The sequence below is a fragment of the Mastacembelus armatus genome, chromosome 24 (assembly GCF_900324485.2).
Source record: "Mastacembelus armatus chromosome 24, fMasArm1.2, whole genome shotgun sequence".
In the NCBI taxonomy this organism is placed as follows: Eukaryota; Metazoa; Chordata; class Actinopteri; order Synbranchiformes; family Mastacembelidae; genus Mastacembelus; species Mastacembelus armatus.
This window is the reverse complement of record NC_046656.1, coordinates 6,415,070-6,440,321: the sequence shown is the minus strand read 5'-3', so window position 1 is coordinate 6,440,321 and position 25,252 is coordinate 6,415,070. Positions and strand designations below refer to the sequence as shown.

At 38.4% G+C, this 25,252-nt stretch overlaps 1 protein-coding gene across 1 annotated transcript; it reads right to left on the bottom strand.

Annotated features, from left to right (window-relative positions):
• Nucleotides 1–254: 254 nt before the first annotated feature.
• LOC113137549 (adhesion G protein-coupled receptor F5-like) lies at nucleotides 255–24,164 on the bottom strand. The gene is made up of 23 exons (XM_026319275.1): nucleotides 24,120–24,164; nucleotides 18,155–18,257; nucleotides 17,817–17,868; nucleotides 17,508–17,657; nucleotides 17,246–17,419; nucleotides 16,307–16,459; nucleotides 16,013–16,177; nucleotides 15,849–15,878; nucleotides 14,495–14,647; nucleotides 14,201–14,365; nucleotides 14,037–14,066; nucleotides 12,685–12,837; nucleotides 12,391–12,555; nucleotides 12,227–12,256; nucleotides 11,859–11,887; nucleotides 6,078–6,159; nucleotides 5,815–5,993; nucleotides 4,861–5,037; nucleotides 3,381–4,751; nucleotides 3,214–3,255; nucleotides 2,702–2,752; nucleotides 2,551–2,617; nucleotides 255–2,028 (listed from the first exon to the last, which is right to left on the bottom strand). The coding sequence occupies exons 2-23, from the start codon at nucleotides 18,254–18,256 to the stop codon at nucleotides 1,970–1,972; spliced, it is 3,579 nt and encodes a 1,192-aa protein (XP_026175060.1). The 5' UTR covers nucleotide 18,257; nucleotides 24,120–24,164; the 3' UTR covers nucleotides 255–1,969.
• Between the last annotated feature and the right edge of the window lie 1,088 nt (nucleotides 24,165–25,252).

The following is a 25,252-nucleotide window of genomic DNA, read 5'->3' as shown; positions in this document are numbered from 1 at the left end:
GGCAGCATAAATGATGTAATGATGCTTGTAGTCTTTGAGGTTTGCTGTAGGCAGGGCTGTCCCTAAGTGTTTTTTCCCCCACAAACTGTCCAATAAAAAAGGTTATTCTTCAGAAATGTTAGTTACTGCAGCCCCCATGTTACAAGTTTTAAGAGTGACCGATATACTTACAATATACACTGTGACCACTTCACCATAATGACCATTTTAATGCATCAAATCAATATATACAGGTTACATATATTGTTCCAGGAGGAAAAGCACAATATCTGAATTAATATTAGGCCACACAGAAACAGACTTTGGATGTAGGGGCCATTACAGTAGCTCGTCAGTGGCACAGTTGACATTTTGTGGCCATATTAGTGCAACGGGACTTAATGATCTGCATTGTTAAACTAACACTGTCAGGAAAGAGCATAATATCAGACGATGCATGTCACTCAGGATTATAATGACAAATTGCACAAAATTAATTATGCAATAAATAGGATAGCTACAGTTAAACTGTTAGTTTTTTTACTTTTCATTCACCACAAACACGTCATTAATATAGGTAATACATACAGTATACAGTGCTGTACTACAAATACAAGACAACTTTTCAAAAGTGGAAAAATCGGTAGCTGCAAAATGCATTATACAAAAAATAAACAGAGGAACAAAATGGAGATGTTAAAAACTATATATTTACATGGATCAAACAATAAAATGCAGAAAACAACCAAAGAGGCACGTTCTCTCTTTGTATTTAAAAGTTTCACCACATGTTAACTATGGGGCTGTTTAACATTTACTGCAGCCTGTGGTAACCTGGAAGGACTATGATATGATGTACCAATAATCACTGTGGCTTTGTGGAACACTTGTTTTACATCAGTATACTGAAGACCAGCCTCTACTCTGCTGCTTTCCCTCCAAGCTATAAAAACTATAAGCAAGATGATTTAGATCAGAATAAAGATACAGCATATTAAACACTACTGGTGTTTTTTCAACTTTTTGTACCATTCAGTATTGACTTTGATGAGCATATCACAAACTACAGTGATAAAACTGTGTAGCTATGATCTGATTTCAACTCAATTTAATGCCACACAGGACTACTGCACAAAATATAAGCTGAATATCCAGGATCAACTCATGTTTGTCTTTCTTTGACAATGAAATATTAATGTGTGCCATAGTCTTAATCCTAACCTTAACCATCATAATTAAATGCATAGTACCTAATACCAATGTCAACAACACAATGCATATAAAAGATTTCTTGCTCTTTATGTCTTCTCTGAGTAATTCCTTTCTTAACCTGTTTGAAAGTCCTGATGGCCCAAGACATCTTGTCTTTGTGAACTCGCTCCTTGAATAAACAAGATCACTAATCTGTGTAAGACAGCCTTGCCTCATCCAGTTGATTTGATTTGCAAAGTAAAACAAAACAAGAACCACTTTGCATCTACTTTGTGGACGTTTTGTTGTTTGTGTTAATTAAAAACAGCAAAATAAATTTGTCTTTGCTTGTTTCCTTTAACTTTGATAATCACATACTATATGTAAGTCCTGGGACACACACCACTAATGTTTATACAACACTAAGAACATGTTCCCTAGCCTCTAACCTCACAACTATAGGTACATTTTAATTACAATCACAGAAAAATATAAACAATTGTGACTGGATGGAAAACTGTTGCAATTATTACAATACATTTTATGCATAAAACGTATAAAGTACAATGAAGTATTTTTGCTGATGTGTATTACAACGTGTTGTTGGGAGCAATGCTTTGGCAAAAGAAAACTTGACCAAATATGACTGAATTTATGCTGCTTGACTTTTGTTCAGTATTACACAATCCTTCAGATTTCCCCTTCATACACCTGACTTGTTAAAGCTACACTGAAGTAAGAAATAAAACATGGGACTGTTGTCTTGGACGACTGTCATCTCGACTGTCTACAATGATCATCAAGTGTTGACAGAGGAGCTGGATGCAACGTGGTCACTAGATGATATGTGGTAACCATCTGAAACACAACACAATAAATAATTCAGTCTCATTACTATTGAACACTATATACGTTACCCCCACCAGACAATTAAATGACCAGATAATTCAATTAGGTTCGTGTCACTGTTTTACAGGAGCTTGGTAACAACTGGAGCCACATACTAACAAAAAAATCTAACAGTTTAACATCAATAATGGGTTTGAGTTCAATGGTGGTGGCTGTTTGCAGTCATTTTGTAATTCATTCTGCAATTCTTTCTACCAGTCAACCATTCACAGAATTACAAACTTAGAGGTTTGTGTTAGTGTGTTTTTTTTTTTTTTTTTGGCTACTATATGTTAATGAAGTCATTAGGATTCATCCTCTTGGGACAAAAAAGCTCTGTACAAAGTTTGCAGCCAATTGTGGTTGAGGTATTTGAATCTCCACCAAAGTAATGGATACAAGCAGTTTGTATTGGTAATACAACAACACTCACATTTAGAAATGTGTTTAACCTCATGTTTCTTTTTTGTTATTAAATTTTTTATTTTATACCTCTGCGTCTTCTCAGGTTGCGGAAAAAGCCCAGTCTGCTCGTTGATGAGGTTCCAGCGCTGGTGCTCTAAAATGCAGAAAAAAGAAAATTTATGAATCACTGCAATATTTAAAAAGGGAATGATTACCTGCTAAAGACAACTGTTCTTACCCTTGTTCCACTTCTGGAAGATTGTGACATCAATGATATTTCTGACCGAACCTGAAAAGAGAAATCTCAAAAATTAGCAGACTGGTATAAAAACAAGCAAGTTTCTTTTAAGGAAAACATTTTGTATATGGTCAACAAGTAAAACTACATGTATGTGCAAGAACACATTAGATTAACACCTAGTACAGCAAATGCTATAATTTTAGCATTTATCTCTAATTGTTATGACAGGTGATTAAGTCTTGTCGCTATTATGTTTATGACTTATAAACCAAAACACAGGGTTTTGATCTGATAAGGCCTTAAACTCATGGATGGATTATTCAAATGCCAGTAACAGCACACCCAGATTGCTGCCCTTCTTTACGTTCCATTAAATGGATTGATTAATTTTTTTCTCTAAATGCCTGCAATGCTACAGGTACTACCATTCAGAAGAGCATATTAACATTATCTATCCAATATAAATAAAATATTCCATGTAAATTACACTTTGAAGTGGACATACGTACCTTTTTGTCCAGCAGAGTCCCAAACACCAATATGAAGAAACCCTTTGTAAAAACACACAGCATAGCATCAGCTTAGAGGGCTACAGAGACAACAGGCAAACTTATTATTCAGACTAAAAGAATTAATAACCAATAAAGTATAATATGCATATCAGCTCTATTTGTACCTGCAGGGAATTGAAGAATGCAAATGAAATATGGGTTCCTCTATTGTATGGTACTGCCATGGTTCCGACTCCCAGACCCCAAGTCAAACCAAAAAGTGGTGTGAGGACAGCCAAGGTCCTGGCAATAACCACTAGAGCGTGCCTCTCAGCTGCTTGTGCTGTGTCTACCACTGCCCTTCTCCTCAACATTTTGTATAGCACCACAAGCAGGATGATCAGGTTTATCAGCACTATCATCAGTGCAGGGATCACAAATGCCAGTAGAGCCTTGGACTTGTCCCAGTCCAGCCAGCAGCCTCCATCTTGTCGGATGTATGTTAGTTTGTGTGCAGTCACAGATATAGTTATAATCACGATGATGAGAGGGGCCCCATAGCCAAGAGAGAATCCAATAGCCAACATTGATTTTTTAGACAAACCCACATCGAAGACACTAACTGTGCGGTACAACAACAACAGACCTGATGCTAGCATCCAGAAGAAAAGGGCTAGGTAGAAGAAATGAATAAAAAAGGTAACTGCAGTGCATGCAGGTAGGGGTTTCTCCTTCCCATCTGAGATGGCTGCACCAACTATAAACCAAATGTCTGCAATCAGGAGAGACACGGCAATGTTAACAATGGAAACATGCCGCAAATAAGATGTGTTGTTCCTTCTTATTTTTCTCCAAATGACGGCTTCAATGATGAGGCATATCACCAAGGAACCTATAGATATTCCAACTCCAACGTAGGTTATGTATTTCAAGACAGGGTCATCTGGACTGTTGGGTGACATGAGAATAGAAAATGAGGTCAGGTGGTCACAGGTACAAGTGACGGTTTCGTTTGTTTTGGATACCAACTCACAGCCCCCATCATCCCAACCTCCCAGACCAGTAAAGAGGCTGAAGTTCCAGAAAACACACTGAGGGTCCTCCAGATTATTGTTTATAGTGTTAAACGTGAGGGAAATATTTTTGATGCTGCCACTGGACTGAACAAGGACAACTCTCCCATTGATGACTTCTAAGGTTGAATTGGTTTGGTCTCTTGCAGGGAGCACGTTATCCATCGATTTAAATGTTATCACAGTGATGAACTTTTCTCCTCCATAAGCCTCTGGTATCTTTATCTCTACTGAAGAATCAAATGAAGCATTGAATGTGTTGTTGAATGCAGTTTTCTTCAAGAGAACTGAAGATGTGTTAATGTCAGCAGAGCTGTTGATCAGGCGACGTGTTATGTTCTCAAGTGACTGCAAGAACTGTGAGCTGACACTTTTATTGTTGGCGCTGTTGTTTGAGCTCTGACTGTTGTCATTGGAGTTTATTCTGTCCCATGATTTCTTTGTCTCATTTATGGTAAGAACACCTGCAGTTATTAGGACATCCTGAATTGAAAGGAAGGAAGATATTAGATTGTGTAAATAGTAGTCTGCACATACAACATGTGCATATTATTTAAGATATGTGGAAACAACAGCAGACTAATTTACATACCTTCATTATAGTGTTGTTTATTGAGAGGTTTAACGATGACATCTGGTTTGCTACATTGTTGAGTATCTGAACAATGGTTTTAATGGTAGGAGCTGATTCAACCACAGTGTCAGTGAAATTGACAGTGACATCACTGAGGTTTTTAAAGAATTCTGGTAGTGATTGTTCATTCACGAACTGTGAGATTTGAATGACAAAGAGAAACATCACACAAAGTTACAACTACATGTCATACTATATATGATCCACCTGTAACATCTTTAATGCTCTGAAAAGGCAAAGTTCATTTACATAAACTATACATAACCCAAAGGTGTTAATATTAGGGACATCCCTAGTGAACAGAGACATAATTGAATGGCGCTAATGCAAACCCAATCAAGTCTATATACTGTTCTTACTATACTCTACTGTACTGCAGCACTGTTCTCCTTCACAATAGCCAATAGACTTTATGGTGCAACATTTTAGTGCTGAAAATTATAGTGTGTGAACGGTAAATATGAGTGAATTAGTACAACTGACTCTGGCAGTTCTGACACCCTCATTTACAAAACGAACAGATTCATCAAGTGGTGAATCCTGAGCAATGTGCATTCTGTTAGAAGGTTTGCAAATAGCTTCTTATTTTTCCTGATGCTGACTGTCATTTTCACTAGTTAAAATTCCATCAGTTGGTAATAAACAGTAGCAGCTAAAGTTCCATTTCACTCCATGGTGTATGCCCCATGAATAAGACTTGCCCTCCCCAAAAATCTTTGGATTAGCTAGTTAGTCTACAGGTCATTTAACTACTTTCTGTCAATTCAGTTACTGAACAACATGTACGTCTAAATTTCAACATCTGAATTTATTGTTCTTTGTAATCCATTTGTCTGATTTTTTAATGTCACTAGTTACTTGTTTAAAATTAAGTGATATGACCACTGGATGTAAGATACAGAAACATGCTACCTTAGACTGTTCAAACAGGTCCTGAATAGGTTTTAGGACACAGTTGTCTTCTGTCTCTTGCCACTGTTTATTCCTACAAACCGCTGTCTTTTGTCCCACCATGCCTGGTGCACAGGGACCGTCAACACGATCACTGTCTTTTCCATAACCATAGACAGTATAATTTTGACATTCAAAATCTAAGAAGAAGGAAGCAGATTTCGATCTTAGTACATGTAAAACATCTTGTCCTGTATTAAATGCTCTGTTTGGATTGTACTCACCTTCTGTAGATTGCTCCAGTGTTATTTCACTTTTAAATGCTTCAAAGTTTTTCACTTGGCAAATGAAAGTCTTATTGACACACTGAGTGATGGAAACGGAATTGCTGATCTGCTCACCTGGACCTAAAAGTAACACACACACACACACACACACACACACACACACACACACATACACACACACACAAGAACTCATATCAATGTAAAGTACAACTATTTGCAGTTGAAAAATATTTCATATAGTTGTTTGCATTCATATGTCAATTTTATATAACAAATGTCTGATTTGCTTTTTGTTGCTTGTTACCTGCAGAAAGATTTTTAAATTCAACTTTGTGGGGCCAGTTGACAAAGCACTGCAGTTGCACTTTCATTCCAGTGCCACACTTCACCTTTAGTTTGACTGGTGCCACTTGGATTACGGGCAGAATGAATGCACCATTGGATGTTTGTCTGAAAACTGATTTGACTGCACTTATCAACCTGCATTCATAAAATCCTGAAATGAAAGGAAATTGATTATTAATTAAGTGTCATATCAACGAGAAGCCAAATGCAACCACAAGGGGACACAATCCAGTGTCTTCATGTGCCGGTCCCAAGTCCGGGTAAATGCAAAGGGTTGTGTCAGGAAGGGCATCAGACGTACAATTTAAGCCAAATCAAACATGCGAATCACAAATATGACTTCCATACCAGATCGGTCACGGCCCGGGTTAACAATGACCGCCACTGGTGCTGTTGACTTACAGGGTGCCAGTGGAAATTGGACTACTGTTGGTCGAAGAAAGAGAGGAGGAAGGCGTGTTCATAGGCAAAGAGAGAAGAGGAAGCGCAGGAGTGTAGGACTTAGAGTAGGGACTTTGAATATAGGGACTTTGTCAGGGAAAACTAGAGAGTTGGCTGACATGATGGAGAGAAGAAAGGTGGATATCTTGTGTGTTCAGGAGACCAGGTGGAAAGGTAGCAAGGCCTATAGATTAGGAGCAGGGTTCAAGCTGTTTTATCATGGTGTGGATGGAAAGAGGAATGGAGTAGGAGTTATCCTGAAGGAGGATTTTGCTAGGAATGTTCTGGAGGTGAAGAGAGTGTCAGATGGGGTGATGAGTCTGAAGCTGGAAGTTGAAGGTGTGATGTTGAATGTTGTCAGTGGTTATGCCCCACAGGTAGGATGTGAGTTAGAAGAGAAGGAGAAATTCTGGAGGGAGATGGATGAGGTGATTCAGGGTATCCCTAGTGGTGAGAGAGTGGTGATTGGGGCAGACTTCAACGGACATGTTGGTGAGGGAAACAGAGGTGACGAGGAAGTGATGGGTAAGTTTGGTATGTAGGACAGGAACGCAGAAGGACAGATGGTGGTAGACTTCATAAAAAGGATGGAAATGGCTGTAGTGAACACATTTTTCCAGAAAAGGGAGGAGCATAGGGCGACATATAAGAGTGGAGGCAGGAGCACACAAGTTGATTCCATCTTGTGCAGACGTTTCAACCTGAAAGAGATCAGTGACTGCAAAGTAGTGGCTGGGGAGAGTGTAGCCAGACAGCATAGGATGGTGATGTGTAGGATGACTCTGGTGGTGAGGAAGATGAAGAGGACAAGGGCAGAGCAGAGGACCAAGTGGTGGAAGTTGAAAAAGGAAGAGTGTTGTGTGGTTTTCAGGGAGGAGCTGAAACAGGGTCTGGGAGGTCAGGAGGTTCTTCCAGATGACTGGACAGCTACAGCTAAAGTGATCAGGGAGACAGGTAGGAGGGTACTTGGTGTGTCATCTGGAAAGAGGAAAGCAGATAAGGAAACTTGGTGGTGGAATGAGGAAGTTCAGGAGTGTGTTAAGAGGAAACCTCTAAGAAGAAATGGGACACTGAGAGGACAGAAGAGAACAGACATGAGTACAGGGAGATGCAGTGTAAGGTGAAGGTAGAGGTGGCAAAGGTCAAACAAAGGGCGTATGAGGATTTGTATGATAGGTTGGACACTAAGGAGGGAGAGGTGGATTTGTACAGGTTGGCGAGGCAGAGAGACAGAGATGGGAAGGATGTGCAGCAGGTTAGGGTGATCAAGGACAGGGATGGAAATGTGTTGACAGGTGCCACAAGTGTGATGGAAAGATGGAAGGAATACTTTGAAGAGTTGATGAATGAGGAAAATGTTAGAGAGCACAGAGTAGAAGAGGTGACTGTTGTGGAGCAGGAAGTAGCAAAGATCAGTAAGGATGAAGTGAAGAAGGCGCTGAAGAGGATGAAGAGTGGAAAGGCAGTTGGTGCTGATGACATACCTGTGGAGGTATGGAAGTGTTTAGGAGAGGTGGCAGAAGAGTTTTTGACTGGGCCACTTAACAAGATCTTATCTGTGGTGATGGACAGGCTGACAGATGAGGTTAGACACGAATCTCTGTGGACCATAATGTTTGCAATGACATTGTCATCTGTAGTGAGAGCAGGGAGCAGGTGGAGGAAAATCTAGAGAGGTGGAGGTTTGCTCTGGAAAGGAGAGGAATGAAGGTTAGCCACAGTAAAACAGAGTATATGTGTGTAAATGAGAGGGACTCAAGTAGAACGATGAGGTTACAGGGAGTAGAGGTGAAGAAGGTGGAGGATTTTAAGTACCTAGGGTCAACAGTCCAGAGCAACGGAGAGTGTGGAAAAGAAGTGAAGAGCAGGCTGGAACGGGTGGAGGAAAGTGTCAGGTGGGATGTGTGACAAAAGAGTGTCAGCAAGAATGAAAGGAAAGGTGGACAAGACAGTGGAGAGACCAGCAATGTTGTCTGGTTTAGAGACAGTGGCACTGAGAAAAAGACAGGAGGCAGAGCTGGAGGTAGCAGAGCTGAAGATGTTGAGGTTCTCTCTGGGAGTGACGAGGATGGATAGGATCAGGAATGAGGACATCAGAGGGACAGCTCAAGTTAGATGTTTTGGAGAAAAAGCCAGGGAAGCCAGATTGAGATGGTTTGGACATGTTCAGAGGAGGGACAGTGAATACACTGGTAAAAGGATGCTGAGGTTAGAGCTGCCAGGAAGGAGGCCTACAGGAAGACCAAAGAGGAGGTTCTTGGCTGTAGTGAAGGAGGACATGAGGATAGTTGGTGTGGGTGAGGAGGATACAGAGGATAGGGTTGAATGGAGGCAGATGATTCACTGTGGTGACCCCTGAAGGGAGGCAGTACTGCTAAACAAATATAAAAAACTGTAGTATGACAATACCACCTCGGGAATAGTCACCAAAATTATAATCTAAAGAACCTAAAGAAATTTTGCTTTAAAAGACTGATGCAAAAAGTTTCTACTTTAGATATACAAAACCATCCTGATATTATAATTCACTATCTATAGTAAATTATAATATCAGGATTGGTTTTGGGAGAAAAAACCATTCTTTGGTTAAATTATTATTAATTTTTCTTATCTTGATGTGTCAGACTAAACAGCAGATGAAGTAATGCATTGGGTTGGGTTGCACTGTAAGACAAGACAGTCAATTGACAAGACAAATCAATTGGAGTTCTGCATTTGTGCAGGTAAAAACAGAAGCAGTAAATTTGTGTGCGTACATCTGGAAATGTCACCTGAGAAATACAAGTCATTTACTGACTGGGTCCATGTACTTGGTGGCCAGTGGATTTTCATTTTCACAAAACTACAACTTTTAGTTTTTTGTTTTGACAATATGACATGGATAGTGTGTTTTTATTTGAAATCTTTGTAAATGGAAATCATGAATTAAAATACATCAGGTTTTGATGCTGCTGAGTTAGCCACATAGCCAGAAGTCAATTAAATTGTCAAAGGAATTGCACGTAAACATGGGTTTACACAGATTATAAAGGGTTTATTGCAGATGGTAGAAGGAATGAAAAGTCTTGTGGTGAAATTTCCACTGTCTTATATACACAATTTGGAAGGAGCAGGGGTGTTTCTGAGAAGAGTATGCTGAAGTGGTGTGCTCAGTCAGGACTTGTAATAGACCCTTGTAGTCACCTTGAACGTCAATTATGAGGCAGATTTTTTTACCCTACTTACTATTTTGGTCAACATACACATGAACTCTACTATTAAAGAAACTATAAAGTTATTATGTTTTAAGGCAACCATTAGAAGAAGGCTGCATGTCTTGTTCATAGGTACTGTAGGTTGCTCTCCTTCAACATACCCACAGTACACTTCTCCTAACATACAAATAAACTCAACACTAAGAAAGAAAATGTATTTTAATTCAGAAGACAACCCTGCTTCTAAATACCAATTGTTTCCCAGTTTTGGTTTTGCTTTTTTTTTTTAAATGAAAACCCATTTGACATAAAATACATGGACCTGACTGCACCATACTGGAGCCACTTCTTACCATTGTCAGTGGTAGTGAAATTTAACACAATTAATTTTGCTGCTCCATCAGTTTGATTAACGTTGTATCGAAGATCTTTAGGTATTGAGTTATTTTTATGTCTCCACTCTACAGTCCAGTTGTTAGCAAAATTGAGATCCGGCGGTGGGGGTCCACATGTCACAGTCACAGTTTTGCCAGGCTGTGGTTCAAACACTAAGGGGGTCAAGCCTTTAGGAAGTGAACATATAGGTCAGACAATTATTATGCAATCATCGGTACACAAACATCAGAGAGCCCTTTTTAAAAAAAATTACCCAACATTCTATGTCTGTCAGAAATACATAAAATGCTTACTGTCAAATATTATTGGGTATTTATTTGCCAGCTCTTTAAATATCCCAGTTTTTACTTTTTCAATTTCTGTGCTTTGAAAAGAAGACGTTGCCTCCATAGTATAATGCGCAATGGTGCTTCCATTCCTGTAAAACAAAATTTTACCAGTATAGTTAGTTCAGTTAGTTGGCTGCTTTTGGATGGTCTGTAAATTGCAATAAGTTATAGGGCTGCCTGTTTGTAAACCTCAGTCAGAATGAAGGAAGGAATGGATTGTAAAAGACATGCAGAAACATCATGTGATATGCAGAAGATAAATGAAAACTTTGCACTGCTGGTGGTGCTGCAGGTAGAGTCAGGGGATTATCATTATCATTAGGATTGTTCCTCTACAGACTATGCATGTCAGCTGGAAATTTCACAACAATCTTCATGTCCAACAGTTGTTAAGCTATTTCAGTCTGAACCAAAGACCTGCTGAATAACTATCCTTTCCACTTCACATTTCAAGTAATTTATGAAAGAGAATAAAATCAAAATAATTCAGACTTACTGAAAGCCAATCAACTTTGCTGATTGTAGAGTTGAGATGTACATCTTAGCTTGTGTTTGAATCTGTTTCAGACCAAGTGAATTTACAAACATATCAGGATAAAAAACGAAGTCAATGTGGCAAAACTGAATGACACAGAAGACACATTAAGACTTACAGCTTTATTAATGTTTTTGTAAACTTGGTTGGTTGGGTCATTGTATGAAGTATTAAAAATTAGATCCATGGTAAACGATACGTTGTGCTCTACAAACGAAAACAGGAATTATAACCAAGATAATATTTCATGAGATACACAGAACTTCCTTCTTTAGATTTAATGTACAATACCATATGAGGTAACAACTGTGGTTGTTAGTATTGATGTTGACATCTTCGGTGTTGTTGTGTTCACTGAAGTTGTTGTTGTGTCCACTAGTGTTGTTGTTGTTTCCACAGATGATGTTGTTGTTGTGCTCACTGGTGTTGTTGTTGTTTCCACTGGTGTTGTTGTTGTGTCCACTAGTGTTGTTGTTGTGTCCACTAGTGTTGTTGTTGTGTCCACTAGTGTTGTTGTTGTTTCCACAGATGTTGTTGTTGTGTCCACTAGTGTTGTTGTTGTATATCCTGCAAATAAAAACAATCAAGAAGCTCACTATGAATAAATGCTATATTAGATCAATAAACCCTTCTGATAAGACTTTACAGTGAGGGGACCTGAATTATCATGAATTCATCCATGTAATTCTTTATGTCTTATTGGGCTTGAACAGATTAACAGTAATTAATTTTTTCATCTTGCATGAAGACATGCATGAGATTCTGTTTCTGTATAACCCTGATCAGGGATTACATGCATGAATTCATGATAACACAGGTACCCTCAATGCAAAATGACACCATGATTTTTTGCTACTGTAGAACCTGTTAAACTTCACTGAAAACAAATGAAACTGTTTCCCATACCAGTTGTTGGGGTCACACATAGACTGGTATCTGTGGAGCAACATCGGAGATTGAATCATTACGATGTATTACAGTATGACAGTCAGGCAGGTAAAGCACATATTGTTGCTGTTTTTCAGATATCATCACTTGTACTGGGTCAGTGAGAAAACACAAATGCTTACTTGTGATTGGTTCACAGAACTGATTAGGAGGAAGTCCATTTATGCATCTGCAAGTTTGTGTGGTGTCATTTCTGCATGCACCATAGGATTTACACATGTCACATGACCAAGCAAACTGCTCTTCACACTGACACTGCAGTCCTCCAGTGGAGTTTGGATAGCACCCTTTCAAAAGAAATTTCAAAGACCGTCAAGCCACAGTTTACAAATCATATACACATTTGGCAAACTGATTTAAACCAGGACCACACATATTTCTTAAGGAAATTCTCTAAGGAAGTAAACGTTTTTTACCTGTGGTGAAATTTAAGTCTGTTACTGCCAAAGACTGAGTGATGTAGTGGGGGAAGGTAAAATTTCTCAGCTTGCTCCTGAATTGATCAATGATATTTGATGGTGCACTGGAAACTGGGAAGCGCAAGTCAATGACTAACTCAAAGTCCAGGACTGTGGAGAACAGGAGAAAAGGCTCGATCACACATCAGCATTTCACAAGACGTCTTACTTTTAATGTGTTGCACAAACACATTTTGGTAAAAGCTATGCAATTTTCTGTGTTTTACAAGGGCAGGGCCTATCTTCAGAAACACACAAACACAGATTCATCCTTTATATTTCATGTGTCATGTCTTTGGTTGGTGTAGGTGATGGTGTTGGTTGTGTTATCACTGTAAATCAAAAAAATAATAATTAAATAAAACAGCAGCACTCACTACAATTAAATATTTTCAGTGTCAGTAATTTGTTAACAGTTGTCTTTGTTGTAACTAAAGTATCCATTACCCTTTACCGTGCACAACATGTGAAAGTTGGAGGAGCTTAAAAACACAACTTCCTCAGTTGTACACATTTTTAAAGTAAACCAAATGATCTTTTGGTTAATATGTTATTGTTAATACTATTTTACATTACAAAATAAGAGTCCACTTTAGCCATGCAAAGAACAACTAAGAGTTGTTTTTTAGGCCATGAATTGAAACAGCTGTAATGTTTTCAATCAGAACTGTGGTTTCCATTATTCAGGAAGCCTTATCAAGGTTGTGTCTTTCTGCATGCAACAGATTCTTTTCATGAACACACTGAAAACAACTATCTGATTAAAGTTTTTCAATCTGTGCACAAGGTGAGCAACTCAAGGAAGCTTTGACTTTTTTGTCATGGGTGGTGCATAGTTTCAACATGATCAAAAGTCCAACACTTCACATTAAAACAAAAGAAAACTATAAGATATTTTCTTAATGCAGTAACACAGCAACAGACATGAATGTTGGCTGGTGATTGATGTATACAAAGCACCATCTACTGGTAGAAAAGGTAACTGCGCTTGAATTCAACATTGAAAACACGTACACACAAATGTGTTTGGTTGTCTGCCTAAGACTTTACAGTGAGGGGACCTGAATTATCATGAATTCATCCATGTAATCCTTTATATCTTATTGGGCTTGTACAGATTAACATTAATTAATTTTTTCATCTTGCATGACGACATGCATGAGATTCTGTTTCTGTATAACCCTGATCAGGGATTACATGCATGAATTCATGATAACACAGGTACCCTCACAGCAAAATGACACCATGCTTTTTCGCTACTGTAGAACCTGTTAAACTTCATGCAAAACAAATGAAACTGTTTCCCATACCAGTTGTTGGGGTCACACATAGACTGGTATCTGTGGAGCAACATCGGAGATTGAATCATTACGATGTATTACAGTATGACAGTCAGGCAGGTAAAGCACATATTGTTGCTGTTTTTCAGATATCATCACTTGTACTGGGTCAGTGAGAAAACACAAATGCTTACTTGTGATTGGTTCACAGAACTGATTAGGAGGAAGTCCATTTATGCATCTGCAAGTTTGTGTGGTGTCATTTCTGCATGCACCATAGGATTTACACATGTCACATGACCAAGCAAACTGCTCTTCACACTGACACTGCAGTCCTCCAGTGGAGTTTGGATAGCACCCTTTCAAAAGAAATTTCAAAGACCGTCAAGCCACAGTTTACAAATCATATACACATTTGGCAAACAGATTTAAACCAGGACCACACATATTTCTTAAGGAAATTCTCTAAGGAAGTAAACGTTTTTTACCTGTGGTGAAATTTAAGTCTGTTACTGCCAAAGACTGAGTGATGTAGTGGGGGAAGGTAAAATTTCTCAGCTTGCTCCTGAATTGATCAATGATATTTGATGGTGCACTGGAAACTGGGAAGCGCAAGTCAATGACTAACTCAAAGTCCAGGACTGTGGAGAACAGGAGAAAAGGCTCGATCACACATCAGCATTTCACAAGACGTCTTACTTTTAATGTGTTGCACAAACACATTTTGGTAAAAGCTATGCAATTTTCTGTGTTTTACAAGGGCAGGGCCTATCTTCAGAAACACACAAACACAGATTCATCCTTTATATTTCATGTGTCATGTCTTTGGTTGGTGTAGGTGATGGTGTTGGTTGTGTTGTCACTGTAAATCAAAAAAATAATAATTAAATAAAACAGCAGCACTCACTACAATTAAATATTTTCAGTGTCAGTAATTTGTTAACAGTTGTCTTTGTTGTAACTAAAGTATCCATTACCCTTTACCGTGCACAACATGTGAAAGTTGGAGGAGCTTAAAAACACAACTTCCTCAGTTGTACACATTTTTAAAGTAAACCAAATGGGCCTTTTGGTTAATACGTTATTGTTAATACTATTTTACATTACAAAATAAGAGTCCACTTTAGCCATGCAAAGAACAACTAAGAGTTGTTTTTTAGGCCATGAATTGAAACAGCTGTAATGTTTTCAATCAGAACTGTGGTTTCCATTATTCAGGAAGCCTTATCAAGGTTGTGTCTTTCTGCATGCAACAGATTCTTTTCATGAACACACTGAAAACAACTATCTGATTAAAGTTTTTCAATCTGTGCACAAGGTGAGCAACTCAAGGAAGCTTTGACTTTTTTGTCATGGGTGGTGCAGAGTTTCAACATGATCAAAAGTCCAACACTTCACATTAAAACAAAAGAAAACTATAAGGTATTTTCTTAATGCAGTAACACAGCAACTGACATGAATGTTGGCTGGTGATTGATGTATACAAAGCACCATCTACTGGTAGAAAAAGGTAACTGCTCTTGAATTCAACATTGAAAACACGTACACACAAATGTGTTTGGTTGTCTGCCTAAGACTTTACAGTGAGGGGACCTGAATTATCATGAATTCATCCATGTAATCCTTTATATCTTATTGGGCTCGTACAGATTAACATTAATTAATTTTTTCATCTTGCATGAAGACATGCATGAGATTCTGTTTCTGTATAACCCTGATCAGGGATTACCTGCATGAATTCATGATAACACAGGTACCCTCAATGCAAAATGACACCATGCTTTTTCGCTACTGTAGAACCTGTTAAACTTCATGCAAAACAAATGAAACTGTTTCCCATACCAGTTGTTGGGGTCACACATAGACTGGTATCTGTGGAGCAACATCGGAGATTGAATCATTACAATGTATTACAGTATGACAGTCAGGCAGGTAAAGCACATATTGTTGCTGTTTTTCAGATATCATCACTTGTACTGGGTCAGTGAGAAAACACAAATGCTTACTTGTGATTGGTTCACAGAACTGATTAGGAGGAAGTCCATTTATGCATCTGCAAGTTTGTGTGGTGTCATTTCTGCATGCACCATAGGATTTACACATGTCACATGACCAAGCAAACTGCTCTTCACACTGACACTGCAGTCCTCCAGTGGAGTTTGGATAGCACCCTTTCAAAAGAAATTTCAAAGACCGTCAAGCCACAGTTTACAAATCATATACACATTTGGCAAACAGATTTAAACCAGGACCACACATATTTCTTAAGGAAATTCTCTAAGGAAGTAAACGTTTTTTACCTGTGGTGAAATTTAAGTCTGTTACTGCCAAAGACTGAGTGATGTAGTGGGGGAAGGTAAAATTTCTCAGCTTGCTCCTGAATTGATCAATGATATTTGATGGTGCACTGGAAACTGGGAAGCGCAAGTCAATGACTAACTCAAAGTCCAGGACTGTGGAGAACAGGAGAAAAGGCTCGATCACACATCAGCATTTCACAAGACGTCTTACTTTTAATGTGTTGCACAAACACATTTTGGTAAAAGCTATGCAATTTTCTGTGTTTTACAAGGGCAGGGCCTATCTTCAGAAACACACAAACACAGATTCATCCTTTATATTTCATGTGTCATGTCTTTGCAGCACTCACTACAATTAAATATTTTCAGTGTCAGTAATTTGTTAACAGTTTTCTTTGTTATAACTAAAGTATCCATTACCCTTTACCGTGCACAACAAAACAGTTTTTCTCAAACTGAGACAAGTGAAACAGCTGGAATCTGTTAGGTCTGTTAGTATTAATAAAGTATTACATGTAACATACCACCAGCCAATGTAAAATCAATACCAAAATGTGGATGAAGGTTTGAGTACTTCATTGCAGCAACAGTGGTAGAAAATAAAATTCTAATACAGTACTTCACTGTATCATTTGAAACTGAGATAATGGATATTCATATTAATAATTCTAATAATTAATTCTAATAATAACTAATAATTCTAAATAAATTATATGAATATTGAATATGGATTATGTCCAAACCTTTGACTGGCAGTGCAAAATACATGCACATGCTCACATACCAAACTGTAGGCACTGTTTATATCATATTACCATTTCAATACAGCACTTTATAGGTTAATGTACTTTTCACATACAGTACATGTTCATTTTACTCAAGTGAAGATACTCAAGTTTCATTTATTTTTTCTTTTTGCTGCAAAACAATCAGGCCTACCTGGTTTGCTGGAGTTTAGCATGCAGTACTGGTCGTCAGCTGGAAGGCCACTGATGCATCCACATGTGTCACCGACGATGGTGTCACAGGCCTGATGGTTAATGCAGTTGTTATATGACCAAGCAAAGCCCTCCTCACATCTGCACTGGTACCCAGTCATATTTGATGAACACACTGAAGACAGCAGAACACAATGTCATGGTTTAATGGCATGTCCATTGTTGGGATATGATTAATTTCAACAATCCAAAATATGCTCTACCTGTTGTGACATCTATGCTGGTAATTTCAATTTCAAGAGAGTTGTTTATATGTATGGGAAAACGTAGGGTCCTCAAAAAGGTTCTGAGACTGTCCAGCTGAGAAGTGTTTATAACAGCTTCGAGTGTATAATAGGAGGGACTGAAATTTGCTACAAAGACAAGAAGCAGACATAATCACATGCTGTGTCCTTGGTGAAAGGACAGATTCAGCATCCACAGTCAATACTGATTCCTCTGATGAGCACAGAGAAATGTAAATAAACATAATAGTTATCAGTGATACAATAGATTCTGTTAATGTGACTCACCCACTCTTTTTTCTCTGACAAGAGTGTGTGATGGGTCTGTATCCATCTCTTCCTGGAAAAATCAATTTTCCTGTTGATTAGTTCTCATGTAACCATACATTTTGTTTATTTAGAACAATAACTCAAAATGTTATACTTCTAATCCTCTACGTCATAGAGGGAAATACTGTCTTTTTCACTGCATTTCATTCATTAGATAGAGTTAACTTTCTCCTAATACTACAATAATCTATGTAATGCCTTATATTCTAGCTGACTCACACAAATCACAGTATCATGGTGTCCAGCACTACAACTGTCAGTGTTAATACTTAATTCTTCTTTTGAATTATTCTTACCTTGAAGAACACACTCAGGGACTGCCTGTATTCCCATTTCTCCAGACTGTAGAGCATAGCCAGAATAACAACTGTGTATCCTATTGTCCTCAGTAATGCCATCCTGATTAGAGAGCCAACACAATAAACACAATGATTTCTTAATATCAGTCAATTTACTTGTTTTCAATTCACCCACTGTACTGTATGTGAAACCTGTGTAAAGACTTAAATCTAACATAGATAATTGAAACTATGACGTGTCATGTAAATAAGTGCAGTTTGAAATGCTACTGACATTACAAAACCACAGTGGAGTCCTGATTACTGGTATGGAAACCTGGAGTTATTGGTTGTCTTTGCTGTGAGTTCAATCACATAATCTCTGTTAATGTTTATGATCAGAATGCAAACCCTGATTCATGTCCCCTAAATACTGAGTATCTGCTGAAACACAGCATATAAAACTTTATATTTATATTCATCTAACCAAGGTAAAAATCAGTTGAGGTTGAGGTTGGTGACCACTTTTCAATGGAGTCATGATAAGATGTCAGGATTTCAAGTTTCAGACAATACAAAATAAAACACAAATACAATAACAGAACCAGTCTGTCATTATATCATTGTGTTTGAGTTGTTGAAACTACAGAAACATTCAGTCACAAACAATCTTTGCCTGAGCATTGACACCAGCTTGGAGACAACACCCATGTTTCATTCTGGCTTCTCATCAGGTTACTCACATAATTAACATTCATTACTGACACCTGTTTGAGTCTTCTGGTGGTAACATCAGTCATCCATTATCTATACCTGCTTATTCCTTTAACCAGGGTCACAGGGATCTGCTGATCCAGGTACACCCTGGACAGGTCACCAGTCCATCATAGGACCAACATCTGTCATTTCAGCCTAAATTAATGGGCCCAAAACAGAAACACAGCCTGGCAGATGTGCTTAACCTTAATAAAAGGCTGACAGTCAGATACTAAACTTTAAGGCAGACAAAAGCAGGCAGGGATATACAGGAAGCAAAGCCAGAGAACAGGCAGGTAATAGTCAGACACGTAATCCAAGTTAACAGGTAAAAAGTCAAGAAGAGCAGGTGAAAGGCAAAGTCCAAAAACAGGCAAGAACAGACTGAAAACTGCATCTACAGCTGGTGAAAGGCAAGGATCCCCACCATACATCACTGATCTCCTACATACCTACTCTCCGCCTCGTACACTCCGCTCTGGTTCCATTCTCCTCTGCACACCCACGGCTCGCCTGTCCACCATGAATTCTAGACCCTTCAGCCACACTGCACCCCGCCTTTGGAACATTGTCCCTCACAGTCGTCTCCCGATTTATCAACTTTTAAATCTTCTCTCAAAACCTACCTGTTCTGCCTAGCATTCCCCAACTAACTTTCTCAACCTCTGACTCATTGATCATTAGTCTGCAATGCTCTGTACCCCCTGCTTATTATTTTATTGTTTCTCTGTCTTTGTGGTTTCTGTGTTTTTACATCTATTGACCACTTCATAGACAATTGGGCCACTTTCTGGGGAAAACCCGGTGTGATAGCGAGAGACGGCATCCATCCCACTTTGAATGGTGCAGCTCTCATCTCTAGAAATTTGGCCGAGTTTATTAGCCGACCTAAAGCCTGACAATCCAGGGTGGGGACCGGGATGCAGAGACTCAGTCTAAAACGCTTCTCTGCAGTTTCCTTAGAGCCGCCGCCCCCTTCAAACCACATAGAGACTGTGTCTGCCCCTCGAACATATAAATCAAACAAATCAGAAGTTAACAGAAGAGGAGTTATTCATAAAAACTTAATAAAAATTAAGACCACTCCTCTTATTGAAAAGAAAAACAGAACTGTCAAATGTGGATTATTAAATATTAGGTCCCTTTCATCTAAATCTCTGTTAGTAAATGATTTGATAACTGATCACCAAATTGACCTACTTTATCTTACTGAAACCTGGTTACAGCAGGATGAATATGTCAGTCTGAATGAATCAACCCCCCTCAGTCATAAAAATTATCATGTTCCTCGAAGCACAGGTCGAGGTGGAGGAGTAGCTGCAATCTTCCAGTCAAACTTATTATTAAACTTTCATCCTCAGAACAGTTATAACTCATTTGAGAGCCTCACTCTTAGTCTCTCACATCCAAACTGGAAAACACAAAAACCAGTTCTACTTGTCATTTTGTACCGTCCACCTGTTCCTTACTCAGAGTTTTTAACTGAATTCCCTGACTTCCTGTCTGATTTAGTGCTTAGATCAGATAAAGTCATTATAGTGGGAGATTTTAACATTCATGTAGATGTTGAAAATAACAGCCTCAGCATTGCATTTAATTCTATATTAGATTCAATTGGTTTCATTCAAAACGTTAATAAACCCACCCACTGTTTCAATCACACCCTTGATCTTGTTCTGACCTATGGCATCGAAATTGAACATCTAATAATTTTCCCCCCAAATCCTGTTTTGTCAGATCATTCTTTAATAACTTTCGAATTTAAAATGATGGATCATGCAGCGTCTGGAAGAAAATTCCACTACAGCAGATGTTTATCCGACAACGCTGTTAATAAATTTAAGAAAATGATTCCATCTTTATTTGCATCTATGCCAAGTATAAACATAATGGAGGGCAGCTGCCTTAATCCTACTCCCTACCAAATTGATCATGTTGTTGACAGCGCTGTAACCTCACTGCGTGAAACGCTTGATTCTGTAGCCCCTCTGAAAAAGAAGTTAGTGATTCAGAGAAGACTAGCCCCATGGTATAATTTACATGTTCGTACCTTAAAGCAGGCATCACGAAGGCTGGAAAGGAAGTGGCGTTCCACAAACTTAGAGGAAATTTTTCTAGCCTGGAAAAACAGTCTACTAACATATAAAAAAGCTCTCCGTAAAGCCAGAACTGCATACTATTCATCACTAATAGAGGAAAATAAGAACAATCCCAGGTTTCTTTTCAGCACTGTAGCCAGGCTGACAAAAAGTCACAGCTCCGTTGAGCCCAGTGTTCCCTTAGCTCTCAGCAGTGATGAATTTATGAGTTTCTTTACAAATAAAATCACAACTATTAGAGATAAAATTCAGCAGATGCTTCCTATACCTGCAATAAATGAATCTTTTACTACAGTAGCTCTTGAATCATCTGTAGGACCTCAGTTATGTTTAGACTGCTTCTCTCCTATAGATCTCTCTGAATTTACATCAGTAGTTGCTTCATCGAAATCATCAACGTGTCTCTTGGACCCCATCCCGACTAGACTGCTTAAAGGCACCCTGCCATTAATGAACTCATCTTTATTGGACTTGGTAAATTTATCTCTAGTATCAGGCTACGTACCACAGGCCTTTAAGACTGCAGTAATCAAACCTTTACTCAAAAAGCCTAGTCTTGATCCAGGTGTCTTGGCTAATTATAGACCAATATCCAACCTGCCATTTATTTCTAAAATCCTAGAAAAAGCTGTTGCTAAGCAGCTATCAGACCACTTACACAGGAATGAACTATTTGAAGATTTCCAATCAGGATTTAGAGCACATCATAGTACAGAAACAGCACTGTTGAAAGTTACCAACGATCTTCTCTTAGCCTCAGATAATGGACTTGTTTCGATACTTGTCCTCCTAGACCTTAGTGCAGCATTCGACACCATTGACCACAACATCTTATTACAGAGACTGGAGCATGTGATTGGTATCAGAGGAACAGCGTTAAAGTGGTTCCAATCCTATTTATCGGACAGATTCCAGTTTGTTCATGTCCATGATGAACCTTCCACACGAACAAAAGTTAGTTATGGAGTTCCACAAGGTTCTGTGCTAGGACCGATTCTGTTCACCCTGTACATGCTTCCTTTAGGATATATCATTAGGAAGCACTCTATTAATTACCACTGCTATGCGGATGACACTCAGTTATATCTATCTATTAAACCTGTTAACACAAACCAGTTAACCAGACTTCAAGCCTGTCTAACTGACATAAAGGCTTGGATGACCAGTAACTTTTTACTTTTAAACTCGGAGAAAACAGAAGTCATTATATTTGGGCCTAAAAATCTCAGAAATAACTTTTCTAAAATTATAGCTACTCTAGATGGCATAGTCCTGGCCTCCAGCACTACTGTAAAAAACCTTGGAGTTATTTTTGACCAGGACATGTCCTTTAACTCACACATAAAACAAATTTCTAGAACTGCATTCTTTCACCTGCGCAACATTTCCAAAATTAGGAACATCCTGTCTCAAAATGATGCAGAAAAACTAGTCCATGCGTTTGTTTCCTCAAGGCTAGATTACTGTAACTCATTACTATCTGGATGTCCTAATATCTTAATAAAAAGCCTCCAATTAATCCAGAATGCCGCAGCCAGAGTCCTGACAGGAACTAGCAAGAGAGATCATATTTCTCCTATATTGGCTTCTCTTCATTGGCTCCCTGTAAAATATAGAATAGAATTTAAAATCCTTCTTCTCACATACAAATCCCTTCATAATCAAGCTCCTTCATACCTTAAAGACCTCATAGTACCATATTATCCCAATAGACCACTTCGCTCTCAGAGTGCTGGCCTACTTGTGGTTCCCAGAGTTCTCAAAAGCAGAATGGGAGGTAGAGCCTTTAGCTATCAAGCTCCTCTCCTGTGGAACCAGCTCTCAGCCTGGGTTCAGGAGGCAGACACTCTCTGTACTTTTAAGGCTAGACTTAAAACCTTCCTCTTTGACAAAGCATATAGTTAGGGCTGGCTTCAGGCAACCCTGAACCATCCCTTAGTTAGTTATGCTGCTATAGGCCTAGACTGCCCGAGGACCATCGGTGCACTGAGCTCCCCTACCCTACCCCCCCCCCTTCTCTCCCACCTCATGTATATTCCACCATTGAATGTTACTAACCTTGTGCTCTCTCTCTCCCCTAGTTTGTGCTCTCTCCCTCCCTCTCTCTCTCTCTCTCTCTCTCTGTACCTTCTGCAGGTGTCCCTGGTCCTGGAGCTGTTTATCGCTGATGTGCAGTTACTGGTCCCACCAACCTGCAGTGTCTATTTGTTGTTTATTGTTGCTGTTCTTTTCTCTCTGCTCTATCCACTCACCCCAACCGGTCGAGGCAGATGGCCGCCCAAACTGAGCCCGGTTCTGCTGGAGGTTTTTTTCTTCCGTTAAAGGGAGTTTTTTTCCTCTCCACTGTCGCCAAGTGCTTGCTCATAAGGGAATTGTTGGGTTTTTAGTTTTAGTTTTTGTAAAGTGCCTTGAGATGATTTGTATTGTGATTTGGCGCTATACAAATAAAATTGAATTGAATTGAATTGAATTGAATTGAATTGAATTGAATTGAATTCTCAGATGTCCTTTACACCTTTTGCTTTTATAACTTTTTATAACTGCTATTTGTTGTTTTGTCGTTTTAAGGCATTTTAATGTATTTCATGCAGTTTGTTTTATGCTGTTTTTACTTGACTGTAATGTGACCTTGAGACTTTGAAAGGCACCATGAAATAAAATTTATTATTATTATTATTATTGTTATTATTATTATTATTATTATTATTATCTACTGATGTAATCAGCTTAATTACAAGATGATACTGCAGAACATAATGTTGTTCAGGAGCCTACAGTGTTTTTAAATAAACTGTGCACATACAATCTACTCAAAATAGATATGTAATATGTAATACTTAAAAAGATATAATAATAGAATATTAAAAGTGTAACAGTTCTTAAATCTTTACACTGAGAGGCTTTCATCCGTTTAGAAATATGGGTTAAATGTAAAATTAGTTTAGTGTTACACGAATGCATGTGTGAAGACAGTTCAAGCTACAGCAAATCTCTGATTCCTTTGTAATGTTCTGCAGACGGCTGAAGTTATAAGTACTTCTATTATATATTAGTAAGATAGTAGTGGATGTTAGTAGAAAGTTTTAATTGTAAAAAAAAAAAAAAAAAAGCTCATGGTATTTGTTTACCTGTTACTGCTGTCTGGCTTCCAAAACTGCTCTTGTCAGGACGGCACAATCATTTTACTGTATACCTTCAAACACACAGACCAATCATCAAAAATGTTTAACTTCCTGGAAAGCCATGTCTGACGCACACTCCTGTCTGGCAAGTTAAATGACATGTTTCTCAGCAGAACCTCAGCAGCAACCAGACACACTGGTTGATTGTGTAACCAAACACTGGGAGGGTGATGCTTTTCCTTATGTGTACAGATTTATATTTAGAGATTTTCTGATAAGTGCTTAGTGTGGACATACATTTTGTTTTAGGTTGTTTATTATACACTACATGTCCATCTAATCTGGATTCACAGAGATATCACATAAGTGGTTTATTTCTTTTTAAATAAACTTGACACATTTTCTCCTAGTTTTATGTGAATATTTCTTCCGGTGTTCTACTGTATGAATGTAAACACAAAAGTTTTAGCACCCTGGGCAATCTGCTTTATATAATCAGATCAGAAGTTAGACTGGATAGACTGGAATTTTTCCAGGTAGCTTAGATCACAAGCACCCAACTTTTGCTGACATTTTTTTAAAGGCTATCATATGCTGCGATTTCTTCTTTGTGCTCATCAGAAAGAAGGGAGCAGCTAATATTTGAGGCATGCAGGTTTGAAAAAGTCTTTGGAAAACTGCCATAGGGATTTTATTTTATCTCATTGTGAATACAGTTTTCCAGTTTCATCGTTCACTCGATTACAAAAAGATGCAACCCATGTTTATCAAAGTTGTCAGATATAACTAGAGGAAACTGTTCAGAAACCAGTAGCATTAGTTATGTGTTCCAGCAGCTACCAGACATGTCACCTGTGTGGTTGTGCAAAGAATCCTCTCCAACAACACAGCATTGTATGGCACTTCAAAGGTTTGTTGGTGACATTGGAGACATTTTATGCATTGTACACTTTGCCACACCATAAGAAAGTATTTAAAGAACCTATACAGGTTCTACTGTTACGTTTTTGCCAGGATTAGGATGATGGGGCACATGCAAGCTCTCAGAAAAACGTTTTCTGTTAGTTCATTGACTTTCTGTGAACTTATGTGTATGTGCTCAGTCATGTAACAGTGATGCAAATGTGAGAACAACTTTT

Bases quoted from the DNA above. Each gene is read 5' to 3' on its own strand.
- LOC113137549 (XM_026319275.1), bottom strand. From the start codon at position 18,256: ATGGCATTACTGAGGACAATAGGATACACAGTTGTTATTCTGGCTATG. The intron at 17,658-17,816 runs GTGAGTCACATT...TTGTCTTTGTAG, and splicing joins TGTCAGAGAAAAAAGAGTGG to CAAATTTCAGTCCCTCCTAT. The intron at 11,888-12,226 runs GTATGGGAAACA...TTTTATTTGCAG, and splicing joins ATGTGTGACCCCAACAACTG to GATATACAACAACAACACTA.